This window comes from Acipenser ruthenus, chromosome 30 (assembly GCF_902713425.1).
Source record: "Acipenser ruthenus chromosome 30, fAciRut3.2 maternal haplotype, whole genome shotgun sequence".
NCBI classification, from domain to species: Eukaryota; Metazoa; Chordata; class Actinopteri; order Acipenseriformes; family Acipenseridae; genus Acipenser; species Acipenser ruthenus.
Window position 1 is genome coordinate 13,704,455 of NC_081218.1, and position 12,214 is coordinate 13,716,668.

General features: G+C 41.9%; 2 protein-coding genes across 10 annotated transcripts; one reads left to right on the forward strand and one right to left on the reverse strand.

Annotated features, from left to right (window-relative positions):
- Nucleotides 1-1,105: 1,105 nt before the first annotated feature.
- Nucleotides 1,106-11,835, reverse strand: LOC117966048 (26S proteasome non-ATPase regulatory subunit 13-like). Of its 9 annotated transcripts, none has more exons than XM_034911434.2 (14): nt 11,756-11,835; nt 5,898-6,026; nt 5,505-5,583; nt 5,379-5,413; nt 5,108-5,163; nt 4,902-4,945; nt 4,675-4,761; nt 4,301-4,472; nt 3,208-3,287; nt 2,545-2,670; nt 2,271-2,333; nt 2,028-2,108; nt 1,794-1,910; nt 1,106-1,357 (listed from the first exon to the last, which is right to left on the reverse strand). In XM_034911434.2, the coding sequence occupies exons 2-14, from the start codon at nt 6,002-6,004 to the stop codon at nt 1,262-1,264; spliced, it is 1,143 nt and encodes a 380-aa protein (XP_034767325.1). In that variant the 5' UTR covers nt 6,005-6,026; nt 11,756-11,835; the 3' UTR covers nt 1,106-1,261. The 9 variants fall into 9 exon arrangements, with proteins under 9 accessions (XP_034767325.1, XP_034767323.1, XP_058860744.1 ...); XM_034911432.2 differs by lacking the exon at nt 11,756-11,835 and adding an exon at nt 10,058-10,186; XM_059004761.1 differs by lacking the exon at nt 11,756-11,835 and adding an exon at nt 8,128-8,146.
- Nucleotides 7,593-11,147, forward strand: LOC117964513 (transmembrane protein 263-like). Its single transcript, XM_034908302.2, has 3 exons — nt 7,593-7,731; nt 9,089-9,167; nt 10,088-11,147. Exons 1-3 carry the CDS (start codon nt 7,723-7,725, stop codon nt 10,372-10,374), a joined length of 375 nt encoding a protein of 124 aa, XP_034764193.2. The 5' UTR covers nt 7,593-7,722; the 3' UTR covers nt 10,375-11,147.
- Nucleotides 11,836-12,214: the final 379 nt, after the last annotated feature.

The following is a 12,214-nucleotide window of genomic DNA, read 5'->3' on the forward strand; positions in this document are numbered from 1 at the left end:
GAGAAAAGTGCTGAATTCTGTTACTATTTCAAAATATTGGTTTGCTGTCATTAGTGTCCGTGAAAAGCTGAAAACTGATATCCAGGTCCGTATAACGTGCATAGATTTGAACTACATATCGAGAATCGTTAATCCTTGTGTGTATTTACTTGACAAGAACGTCAGAGCACTGCGCACAATCTAGGTAGGTAATGAATACTCTACTGTAGAAGCACAGTCTGACTCTATTTTTTGTCAACTGTTTCTGTGCAGACCTGTTATTTTTTAGCCAAGCTTCCCTTGGATTCTTAACAGTATGTTACAACAATTCCCCTCGAGTCACACGGTACATGTACGTTGGGAAGACAGTTTGATACGTCCTTTTTGACCAGCTGTTACCCTCTCGACAAATTATTAGACATTCTTTTTCCATTCAACCTGGACGGTAAATAGGCGAGGCTGTTTTTGTAGGCGAGACCTTCCTAATATATTCTTAATGCACACATTTTCAGTCTTTATCATAACGACAACGTGGAATAAACGCCAGTTTCATAATGGTCAGTAGTCTCCAGTTTAACTATGCAAGCTTCCTGATGACTTGTACATTAAGACTCTTAATTGATGACAGTCTACAAGTTAGACAGAAACCTTCTTCACCATCTTCCATGTGAAAGTGAGAAAGTAAACTGAAGTTTAAAAGCAAGAGGAACACTTTGTTGCGCTCCTTGAGAAAGGCTTCTAGTGGAAAGGCTTGTCATTTCATTTAAGTTTCTTTTGATATTTCTAAATCTAGCACTATAGAGTGTTTCATGCTTATGGATTTTAAGGTGTATGCCATTCCTTTTTGTATCTTGCAAGGGTATGCATTGGGTGATGATGACATATTGTTTTAAAGTTGTTTCCCAAAATCATTTTTGTTCCAAATATGGATGTTGAAATGAAGGCTTAATTCTTCCTTTCCTAAGATAACAATAGCTAGTCTTAATTAGTGCTAATCAACATCTGTGAAATCATTAAATCATGCTATATTCAAATACCTAATGTTAGCCTGTTATTACACAAGAGAACAGATCAATGGTTTCTTACCTAGATAGAAATAAATAAACTACCACCTCAACTCAGGGAGCACAAGGCAAGAAGAACATTTATTTAACTGGCTCAACAAAGGGGTATGCATTTCAGTTCAGACTTCATGCAGTTTCTTTTAGATATTTGCAAAATGAAGAAAAACAAGCAAAAATGTGGAAGGTCCTCCCCATCCGGTATGAACTCCTTGTACAGTCTATCCAAGAACTTCGTGAGCGTGGTTTTCCACAAGCAAGGACGTCTTCCTGATATCTTCACACCAGATCTCCAGGCGATCTTTCATTCCAGAAACCTCGACACAGAGAAATCACACATCAGCGGTCCGACTTACTCCCATTTTGAAATTCCCGTCACCTGACTGCAGCAACCTCCACTTATCAATCAGAAGGACTTGGATAATAATAATAATAATAATAATAATAATAATAATAGAGATCAACAGGCAACCTCAGTTCCTGCTGTCAAGCCACTTGAACCTGTTAAATTGTAATTGAAGACAATAGCATTGTAATTGCAATAGTAATTTCAGCAAACAAGTCTGCTGTAACTGACACAAGGTCTGCAAGCTCCTGTACCCTGGAGAGAAGACCCAGCCTAGGAAGTGTGTTTCAGAGCAGTCAGGAGATCACTGAAGCACGACGGCCCGGCAGGACTCCAAAGGCCAATGCCGAGCTGTGCTTCGATTCTTTTTATTAAGTTTTCTGTTGCACATGGATAGCCACCCTTACCTGCTTCAGATCCATAACTCTAGGCTGCACCCAAGTCATGTGGACTTTGCTGTCAACTTCATCAATGCTTCCTTTAACCAGACCGTTAGACAAGGCTTTCATCACAAGCAGTTCCACCTGGACAGAGACAGGAAACCCTCTTGTGACCCTCAAGCCAATCATTAGCGGGGACCCATTTCAATGCAATACACAGATTTAGGTAACCCTTGTAACTCTTAATTCCTTCAGTCTCACCTTATTGACGGGCAACTTGGCCTGAGAAGAGATCTCTTGGAAGGTTATCTGTCTGTGATGGGCTGGTCTAGTAAACACCATCTGCACCACAAAAATAAATAAACTTCACATACAAAACAGACTACTGTTTAGGACAGTATTAAAACATCTGCTTCAAAAACTAGGGCACTAGAACACGACGCTAAAAACATGATCGTCAGCATTAACGCTTTCTACAGTTTCAACAGAGTGGCTTCTTGTCACCTCCATGAGACACAGCAGCTGTAGCTTTTCTTTCAGTTTACTCTCATTCGCAGCTAGGTCAGTCTGCCAGGGGAAAAAAAAAACACAACAAAACATATATGAAGCTATCATGCATATAACTGGGCTTCTGCTGCTACTGTTTGAGGATTTGCTGTTACTTATTTGAAAAACATGACATTTAGAAATTCTACAGGGAAAGGCATTTTAAAGTGTAAAGCAGACAAAGACTTGGTCTGGGTTTCCTTCGTACCGGCTGCAGAAGAAATGTGCTCACCTGGGAGTCCCAGCAGCCCTTGAGAATGAAGAAAGCCTCCACGTCGCCACTGTTGAACGCGTACAAGGTGTCGATAAGCCACCGGTTATCAGTGCTGCGCAGAGACTCCAGGATGGGGTGCATCAGCTTGAACAGAAATGAACAGCTCACTTTGCTGCCATGCACACCTGGGGTCAATTACAAACGTAAAATCGGGCAACCCGGGCTTAAAACACGGTCGAAACTGAACCTTGGCACACCTGCGTAGGCGTAACTGCAATTATACCAGATACAGTAATCGATCGATTCCAGTTCAATTACGCAGTGATTTATCATTCGATCATTATTCTTGTATTTTAAACCACTTTTGGTGACCTCATTGGTTTGAAATAAATAAATGGTACAGTATTTATCTATATGTGTACCTGTGACTATTTAGAATGAATAGAGCAAACGTGTTCCTGTGTGTAGTTTGTTGTTTTTTAGTGTAACTGTAATTATAACTGGACCCAGGTCTGCTGCTATGCACAAGGTGGTTAAGACACTGAACAAGAATGCAATGATAAAAAAAAAATACAAAGATGTGGCAAGTGCTCACGAAATACTGTTCCGTTTACAGTTTTACCCTAGAATTTAATTGTAGAACAGTGCTTTAAAAACATCACGATCACCAGCTAGTCTTACCAGTTCCCCAAAATTATAAATCCCTTCACCCAGCAGGGCAGCCAAGCCGAGGGTGAAGGCCTTCTGCTGCTGAGCATCCACTGAAAAAAAGAGATAAAAACGCCTTGAAGCTGAATCAAGCATGTGCTTCCAATAATCTTTGATAATAAACTGTGGTGAATTTAAGAGGACAACGCCACCAGTGCATCAGCTATTGGTATTACTGTGGCAGAAATGTGAAATACTGGTCTGTGTGATATGTATAAATACTTGATATTTGATACCCAGATAAAACTTTAGCTTAATGTTTTCACTTGCAGGCTGTTTCACCTGTGTAGTGTTCGTTGCTGCCACTCAGAGACAGTGGTAAATTGTGTTACTGCAATCTGAAAAAAACCCCAGAGCTGCAGTACCAGGCTTCTCCACTATACACTGATGGCAGCATAGAGCAAGGATCATGGCTAGCAATGTGCAGCCAGTTTACAAACTGAGAATCTGTTCATGGCAACAGCTTGAAAATGATCCAAGACTTTACAACTATAGCTCTTAAAGACAAAAGTGCAAGACAGCACTGTATTTTTTTTTATCTCATATTGCAAGGCACTTAACACAGGAACATATGAAAAATACATAAATAAAAGCAATGTAGTTGAATTGCTGGGACTGAAATAAGTACACATAGCACTCCTAGTGGCCATCCCAGAATGAGCAAGTGTTACATAATATTTGGGGTAAACAGATTCCAGACACACTGTACAAGAACACAGCATTGCAACTGGGAGTATTTGAAGACACAATATGAAAAACAAAGCCACCAAGTGTGCAGCTCAGTACTAGTTGAGGTGGCAGCTGATTTTTAGAACTGAAAGGCAACAAAATTTATATACAAAAACTTCCTAAACAAAACAATGCAGGTCTGCAAATGATGTGGTTTGCTCCTCTGCTAGCTAGGTGAGGGAGTGCTGACCCTAGTGCACGCCGCCTGGGGCTTGTACTGGGCTAAACCAATGTGAAAGGTAAGAAGATAACGCAGGTCAATGCTAAAGCTGGGAGAGAGGTTCAGCAATCCTACTCTTACTGCACCTTCACCAGTGTACACGAGTAAACTCCTCACCAGAAAGCTCAGCAAGGTCAATGCAGCCCAGATAGCGCAACGCTTCCCTATAATAAGAAGCATGCTCCCCCATGACCTGATAGTAACTGCTGGACGTGTCGTAGAAGCGACTGTGAAGAGACGTCACCCCCGGCAGCTTGTCCAGCATCACACGCACTTCATCCAGAGTTTGCTTGTTGAAGGAAAAACACACACAATAAGAAGACAAGAACACAATGCAATCCAGGTGCCAACACACTTTTTAAAAGATGAAAATCAGGCATTTCCAGATAGGTATGGGCACGGCAACCCTTAAACTCAACACAGAGCTCCTGCACAGTACACATCTTACACAGCAGTGCTTTATGAGGTACCGTCCCCCTTGCAATACCTACTTTAGCTGCTGGATGGTCGCCGGTTTTCAGATTGATTGCAGCAATAGCAGTTCTGCAGAGAATTTCAGCTTCGTCATTGCTTTTAACCTAAGTATTGAAATGGACGATAACAAAAGCGATCATTTTAATATTAAAATTGATTGCTATTTCTTTAGTCACCACAAGGGGAGCTTTTTTTTTTCTTTCTATGAAAAAAATAAAAATAAGATGCAACAGCCAACGTTTACCTTTTCCTTGGTTTTCTCCAGCAGCTTCAGTGAACTTTCAGGATCTATTGTAGGAAAATAAAAAGGGTCAAAACACCAGAGATACAACCCGGCCACTTTATTAGGACCCCCACCCCACTGTATTATTAAAAGCCAAAAATACAGGATTTAAAAAAAATACGACTAGCTACACAAAGCTTCAAGTATTAATTTGGTTGTGAACTCACCGCTATATTGCCGGACAGCCAGTAAAATGATTTCAACCAGGGACAGTGGGTTGATTCTAAATTAAATAGATCAATTAAAATGCAAATCGGCCACAGGATCTCTCACAGATACACTGCACTGCTTCAATTGCCTTGCACGCTCAGAGTCAGCCGTGTGTATCCAGATTATAGGGATGCAGCATTAAAAACAACATAATGAACAAGAAACAAAAACAACATGCTTTAGACTTTCTACACTAAATGAGGAAATAAATACGTGTTCAACTCTTACCTGTGTTCAAAGTCGCTGATGAAATTTTCATACAACTAAAACACAACGCAAATAAAAGCAATCAGGGGGGTAAAAAAAAAATACTTTAAGCCTCTAAATAAATACAAATACAGAATATTTCCATACCTTGATAATCCTGTCTTCAGTGGCAAAAGCTGGACTCTGAACTAAATCTAGCAATTCCACAGTCAGCTGATGCCACAGTCTGTGAACCAAAAACAGATTTTGCATTAAGGACAGTGTATATACAGGTGTGCCTGGAACCAGACCTCTTGTAGTTTATGATCACCAGTACTACAGACTCTACTGCCAGCAAGAAACCCCAACAACACTGTTGCACAGTATCTTTATTGATTTATTTTCAATCAGCCTTCAGTTTCAGAAAGGGAAATGGGTAGTTGTAATGAACATTTCGTTCAGGTGCTTAGTGCTGGTATAACTACTGTTTTTACAAGGTGCCCCGCCGCAGTGGGATCTCTTAATCCTCTGTGCTGCCCGTTGATTCACAGGATATATTACCTCTTGCTGTACATGGTCTCCATGTTGCCCCACCGTCCCCCTTCTTCAGTGCTGCCGTACCGCTCTTGCTGCTGTCGCAGGTAACCAATGACGTCACTGCCCGCCATGGCGAAGCTCGTTTGAAGACAGCTGGAACAAACCAACAGTATTTCATTCTAGTGTCGGGAAAGTGGCTTATATATTTACAGTGGACAATTAATTTATTATGTGTTGTAGTTCAGCCGGTTATCGAACGGGGGTTTCGGTAAAAAAAAAAAAATTGTAAGTCAAATTTAAATAACAGAATTGGTCCGACGTACAGACTCATCTGAGCGGGTTTGTTGTAGCTGCATTCCGTATGCATGAAATTCGTGTTTAACGTAAACTAATTGACTGTATTATTGTATTCGTTAAGTTAAATGCATGTACGTACAAACGACCAGTATTTACCTTAAACGCGGTAAATTACCGTAACCAATAATATATGTTAATACGACAACACCCACGCACGAATGAATCTCTGATGAAAATAACTGTTTACTGTCTGCAACAGCATTTACTACATATCTGAACCGATTGATTTTAAACACACCTAAATGGCACGATTTTAAAATTAATTTCCGATTGATTTAATCACTTGCCAACCCCAACGTCGTTAGCAACCAAGTCCCGCCATGCCGGTTGGCGCTCGCTCAAATGGGGATCACCGTGTCGACGTCAGCGCTGCGTGCGCGCCCCCAACAGCTACTCCGTGCGCGCCCCCAACAGCTACTGCCTGCAACTGGTTCGCCATCATGTTGTACGGCAAGGGGGTGGACAAAGTTGGTCCGTCCACTCCTGGTCTTTCCTCGAACCCAGTTCTAAACTGTTTAACTGAACCAATTAAACCGCCACACAGAACCTGGAGTAGTTAATGATCTCAGTTTACCTGTTAAACCAAGGGTGGAATAGTGCTGTAGCCCTCTACGACCGTGATTGGAAACCACTGTTGTACGTCAAGATGATGCATTAACGCGATAAACATGACATAGGCAAAATAACGATTTTTTTAATACACTAATAGATCCAGAAATTAAAAAGAATAACCGCTTTGATTTTATGTTCGACTCTAATCATATTTGAAGCCAGTATAAACGAATTTCAAATATGGAATTTATAATTGTTAATGCTAATAACCGCGAATGACCAATATTACACAGATAATCAAAGAATAATGTACATGCAACTAATTTCGCGTTTTAACAACAAAAAAAAAGGTATTTCTTGGATTGGTATGTAGTGCTAATAATAGGCCTACTACTATAATAATAATAATAATAATAATAATAATAATAATAATAATAATAATAATACAAAGCTTTAATATGATGTGTGTCCTGGTAAATGGCTTTTATTGGGGAATTGACCATCTTAAGAAATTTTTCACAACTACCCTCAAAAACAAACGAACCCAGCCACTTCTCAAACCCCCAAATTGCTCAGACTCACTCGCAGCCTGTTGCTTCAGGCTTAACATTTAGTCAACGTCAGTTCCGGAGAGAGTTCTCGCAGCGCCACGTTGACAGAATAGACACGGCTACTACAAACTTCACAGATACACCGTTTGCAGTGCGAAACTTCAGCTACAGGAACTGGCGAGCTGCTGCAGTCTTACCAGCCTGCTCTCTGCACAAAGGGTGGTTTGTTAATGGCATTCACGTGTTTTCGGGTCTAGTTCGTGCATTTGCACCTATACAGATCATTCCTATATACCTGCTAAGAACCGCACACCTGGGACAGCTGCTGTAGGCGCGGGTATTGTCTAGTCTTGAAGTACGGGGGAAGCATCGCACTAAATTAACAAACAATGGTGAAGGTAAGCGTTTACAAATATGACGTGCATAGCTTTTTTATTTTTACTTATCTTGTTTAGTTTTTCAGCAGATTGATTGATTAATAAGCAGGCTTGTTTATAGCAAGCTTTGGAAAGACTAATTACGGTGAATTCAGTGTATACGTATCGGCCGCGGTTGCTTGCCTCTGTGTTTAAATAACGTTTAGTTTAGTTTTCCAGCGAGCAGAGAACGCTTATTGTATAAATATACCGTGTTGGTTTCTTAACTTCCAATAAGTTAAAGCACACGTAAATATGCAACAGCTAACTGTTTCATGCGTAATTTTAAAATGGTATTTATTTTAAACAGTACACTTCAAAGCTGATTGTTAACCACGTATTTATCTTATTGCATCGAAGTTTTCATTAAATAAACACCGGCAGGTCTTCGAAAACAACTCCAGTTTCTCCTTGCGTTTGTGTATTGTTAGCTAGTTTAAAGACCGTTGATGGTTTTGCAATGCGTCTACCTCTAATGGGATCACTTGGTGATGTGGTGATGACGTCACTTCAAGTCTCAAAGTTCCACCAGCCTGGGTTTCGAACTGGTTTAGGCTCTCGGTTGCTTCGCGTGCAGTAATGGGTTATATTGGCAGACCTCTTTTAAAAAAAAAAAAAAAAACCTTGGCATAAATTAGCAGAAACGATTGATCCCTGGAGGAATCAATCGAGCACGAAGGTTTTGCAATCTAGCCAAAACAGGGCGGTTTTGGCTACAGCTCGGTTTAATGGCACATCAACTCATGCTGATTTTTATATATTTTGATTCAAGAAAAAAAACCGTCAGCTCTTTCAGTTCAGATCTGCAATTGTAAATTGAAAATTTGTGCAAAGTTACTCTGTAAAAGGTTTAACTGAAATAAAAAAAAAATCTATTGTGGTGAAACGCCTCATTTCACATTTTCTGTGGGTCTGTTTAGCATTTAAGCAGGCGTGCCCTTGAGATACACATCTCAGTTCTGAGGTGTCCTAGCAACAGAGAAAAGGCTGCCAGCTGTTGAGGGGTGAGAACAGTGCTATTAACAAAGGACTGGAAGAGCACAAGACAGCAACCTTACCCCCCCCCCCCCCCCCCCACACACACACAGCCACACGACGCACATGGGTTGAGCTTGCTTGTTTTTTTCATGGATGGATTAAGGCTGGATGTAAACAACCACGCCCTTCCCAAGGCTTGACTTGCTCTCTTTCCAGTAACTTGTTCAGTTAGTTCAGTGTTTAGAACCAGATTTGTGACCTCGATTGTATCTGTGTGCTGCATTTCCACGCCTCCTCTACCAAGCCCGGTTTGCACAGTGGCTCTTTGTTCAATATTTGCGTGCTTGTTTTAATTTTGCAGGTTGTGGGCTCGGATATGCAGCGGAGGAACAGCTGTGAGGAGAATCTTCCAGGATCCGCTGCTAAAGAACCTGCCGATGGTAAGGGCTCCATTACAATGGGACCAGTGCAACTCCGTGCATTACAATGCAATTGGGACTGGAGTTGTGTAATTGTAATTACACCATATCCTTGATTAATTACAGTCCAATTACGCATTTATGTGTCATGTATTTTCAACCACTTTTAGTGGTTTGAAAAAACTTATCTAGTGTGTTTGTGCCTGTGATTTATTGTTTGGTTATTTAGAGTAAACATGTTAATGAGGATATTTGTTACTGTGTAGCATAAGGTGGTTGAGTTTCTGAAATACAAATGGTATTGTTATCCACAATGTTATGTTAAAGTAGGGTGCCCTCTAGTGTCTGTACACTGGCAGTGTATCTCAAAGCAGGCATCTTGAATTTCTAGCACACATTGAACTGGTTACATTGTTGTGCGGTATCTGAGTTTCACCTGCTGTTCCTGATGATAAATGCATTATAGTTTGTCCAGGAGTCTATGTAGGTGAGCACCCCACCAGACACAACATGCCCCAATTTAGTGACTCTGTCTGCACGTTACCCAAGCCTTGCTAACTAATTCCATCGTTTCAGTGTCTTGTACTGCAGTATAAAAAGGGGTGTGGATGTACATGGGATTAGTTTACAGGACTGGTGTTTTGGAGTGGAGTGATCTCTCTCCTAGCTCTGTTAACAGGTCTGCAGTGTTGAAGGAATCAAACGAGATTCGTTTCCACTGGGGTGGGGGGAGTGAAACATGGCTTAAACGCAGAGACAGCCCCTCGAAAGCAGGTATCTGAAAACAGTGGAGCTACAGAGCCGTCCACGACCTTGCCCTGACCGCACAGAGGAAGAAAAAGACCACAGTGCATGTGTCTCTGCAGCTAGGCTCCCCTCCCCCTTCTTGAGTTCCCATGAATGTCTCAAACCTCATAAGTCTTGCGTGTGTTTCTGTGCAGGCGACGGCAAGGAGCATCCAGCGACCGAGCCCGGAATGATCTGGAAGGTGACCGGCGGCCTCTTCAGCGCCACCAAGGGGGTGGTGGGAGCCACTGTGGGGGGCGTGGCCTGGCTGGGGGGGAAGGGCTTCGAGATGACCAAGTCAGCTGTGACTGCAGCGCCCTCTGTGGGTGTCGGCCTGGTGAAAGGGGGCGTGTCTGCTGTGGCTGGGGGCGTGACCACCGTAGGATCGACGGTCGCCAGCAAAGTTCCGTTCAGAGCGAAGCGGAAAGACAAGTCTGAGTGAGGAGCGACCCCGAGATATAGCCTGTACAAGCCAGTGAAAGAAAAACTGAACAAATAACTACATCCTAGGTCTGGATCAATAGACAGTTATTTTATATACAGTATTAAGTCTTATTTATAAAGATGTATGTTTACACAATTATGCCATCGAGAGTGAACTTGAGATTATTGTGTTTTTTTTTTTTTAAGTGAACACACCTGCATGATCATAGTGGTTCACAGTTTTTGAGACGTTTGTGTAAAAGCTCTTTCAGATTTCCACCCTGGCAGATCTGTCAGGAAGCCATGTGGTTGAACACTAAATGCGACGACCCACATTTCCATCCACACCAGACTCTGTGCAAAGCATTAGCTGACACAGTCTCTGCAGCGCGTCAGCTTATGTAAAAACAAGATTCATGTAAAGGACCAGCAGCTGGAAGATGAGAATCTTGCTTACGTTGGGTATTTTTTCAGAAATGAACTTTTGCACATTTTTCCTGCATTGTTTTCAAGGCAAGAGCCCACTTTAAACTACCCTCTCTTCTATTCATCAAACCTCATTATGCTCAACTCTGAAACAGCTTCCACAGTAAATCTCTTCTTTGTAAATGCCTGGCTTGTAGACCCTTGTCCTTTTTTGTAGATTCTGTTTAAACTTGAAAGTTATCAATGCAATTTGAAAGGCAGGGGTAGCCAACTCTAGTCTTGTCTTTTATTGAGTCTGGAATCACATTTCTGTAGCAAATGTATTTTCTGTAAGCTGTATTTAATAATAAATATTAATTGTGTGAAGACTTGTGTGTTTTTGGAAGGTTCTAGAACATTCTAGAAGGGGCGTAGCGTACAGGGTAGGGACAGGTGCAGTGTGGCTAATGCAGTTCAGATAGCTTCCCTAGTGCTGTAATATAAATCCAGCAGTGGCATAGCAGGGGGGTAAATACTCTAGAGGCTTGGTAGACAGATTGATTGGTTCAAATAAACAAGAACAAAGCTGCAGTCGATGGGAGGGGTAACTTTACCCGTGCCTTGTCTGCACACACAGCAGCTGGCCCAGGTAAGATATGAACCATGAGCCTGGTAATCAGCTGAAGGGAGCCGGTGCTGCGTATCTCTCCAGTGGAACAGAACTGCATTCAAATCCAGTGCTGTGTTCAGTATAACTGGAGAAGGCTGCAGTTCAAACACTGGGTCATAATCCTGCAGAACAAGCTCTATTTTGAAGCCCTAATTGTTGTTTGTTTTTTCCTCTCAAACTGACACAGCATTTCTGTAACATTGAATACATTCGTTGCAAATAGAAAACAGCAGTCAAGTTTTCACGGCAAGACACACCGACTTCAAACGCTGCACAGTTGCACATATTGAAAAGAAGCTCTCATAAAGAAAGGCAGAGCACTTACCTAGACTGGTGCTGCACATCCCCGGCTCCCAGCAGGAGTCTGATCTAAACAGTCTGTTCAGCAGAAAAGGACTGTGGGAGCTGTAGTTTTTTTTTTTTTAGAACATTGAGGCTACTTCCTCGGGTGTGGAAGCTGGAAAGACTACAGTTCCCAGCATGCTGTTCGTTCGCAGCGACCTTTGGCACTGCACTCAAAATGTTGCTTCCAATCTGCACTCCTGCATGCTGGGACTGCAACGCTTCCTTCCTGCAGTGAAAGGTGTTAAGCAAGGATGGCTGCTTCACAATATGCCAGCACACTTACTCAAATCCCACTTGAAAACTATTGTAGCGCCTCAACTTGTAGCTTGAAATGCATGGGGTCTCATCACAGCTGCAATTCAAAGAAGCTAAATGACAGTTATGCAATCCCTGTTCCAGCTGCTTCCTAGGCTAGTCTAGTAGCTTTGGTAACAATATC

Coding starts and splice junctions, on each gene's coding strand:
- LOC117964513 (XM_034908302.2), top strand. Junction 9,168..10,087: donor TGCTAAAGAACCTGCCGATG/GTAAGGGCTCCA, acceptor GTTTCTGTGCAG/GCGACGGCAAGGAGCATCCA.
- LOC117966048 (XM_034911432.2), bottom strand. CDS start 10,104: ATGCTCCTTGCCGTCGCCTGCACAGAAACACACGCAAGACTTATGAG. Junction 5,584..5,897: donor GAGACCATGTACAGCAAGAG/GTAATATATCCT, acceptor TTTGGTTCACAG/ACTGTGGCATCAGCTGACTG. Junction 5,414..5,504: donor CTGAAGACAGGATTATCAAG/GTATGGAAATAT, acceptor GTTGTGTTTTAG/TTGTATGAAAATTTCATCAG.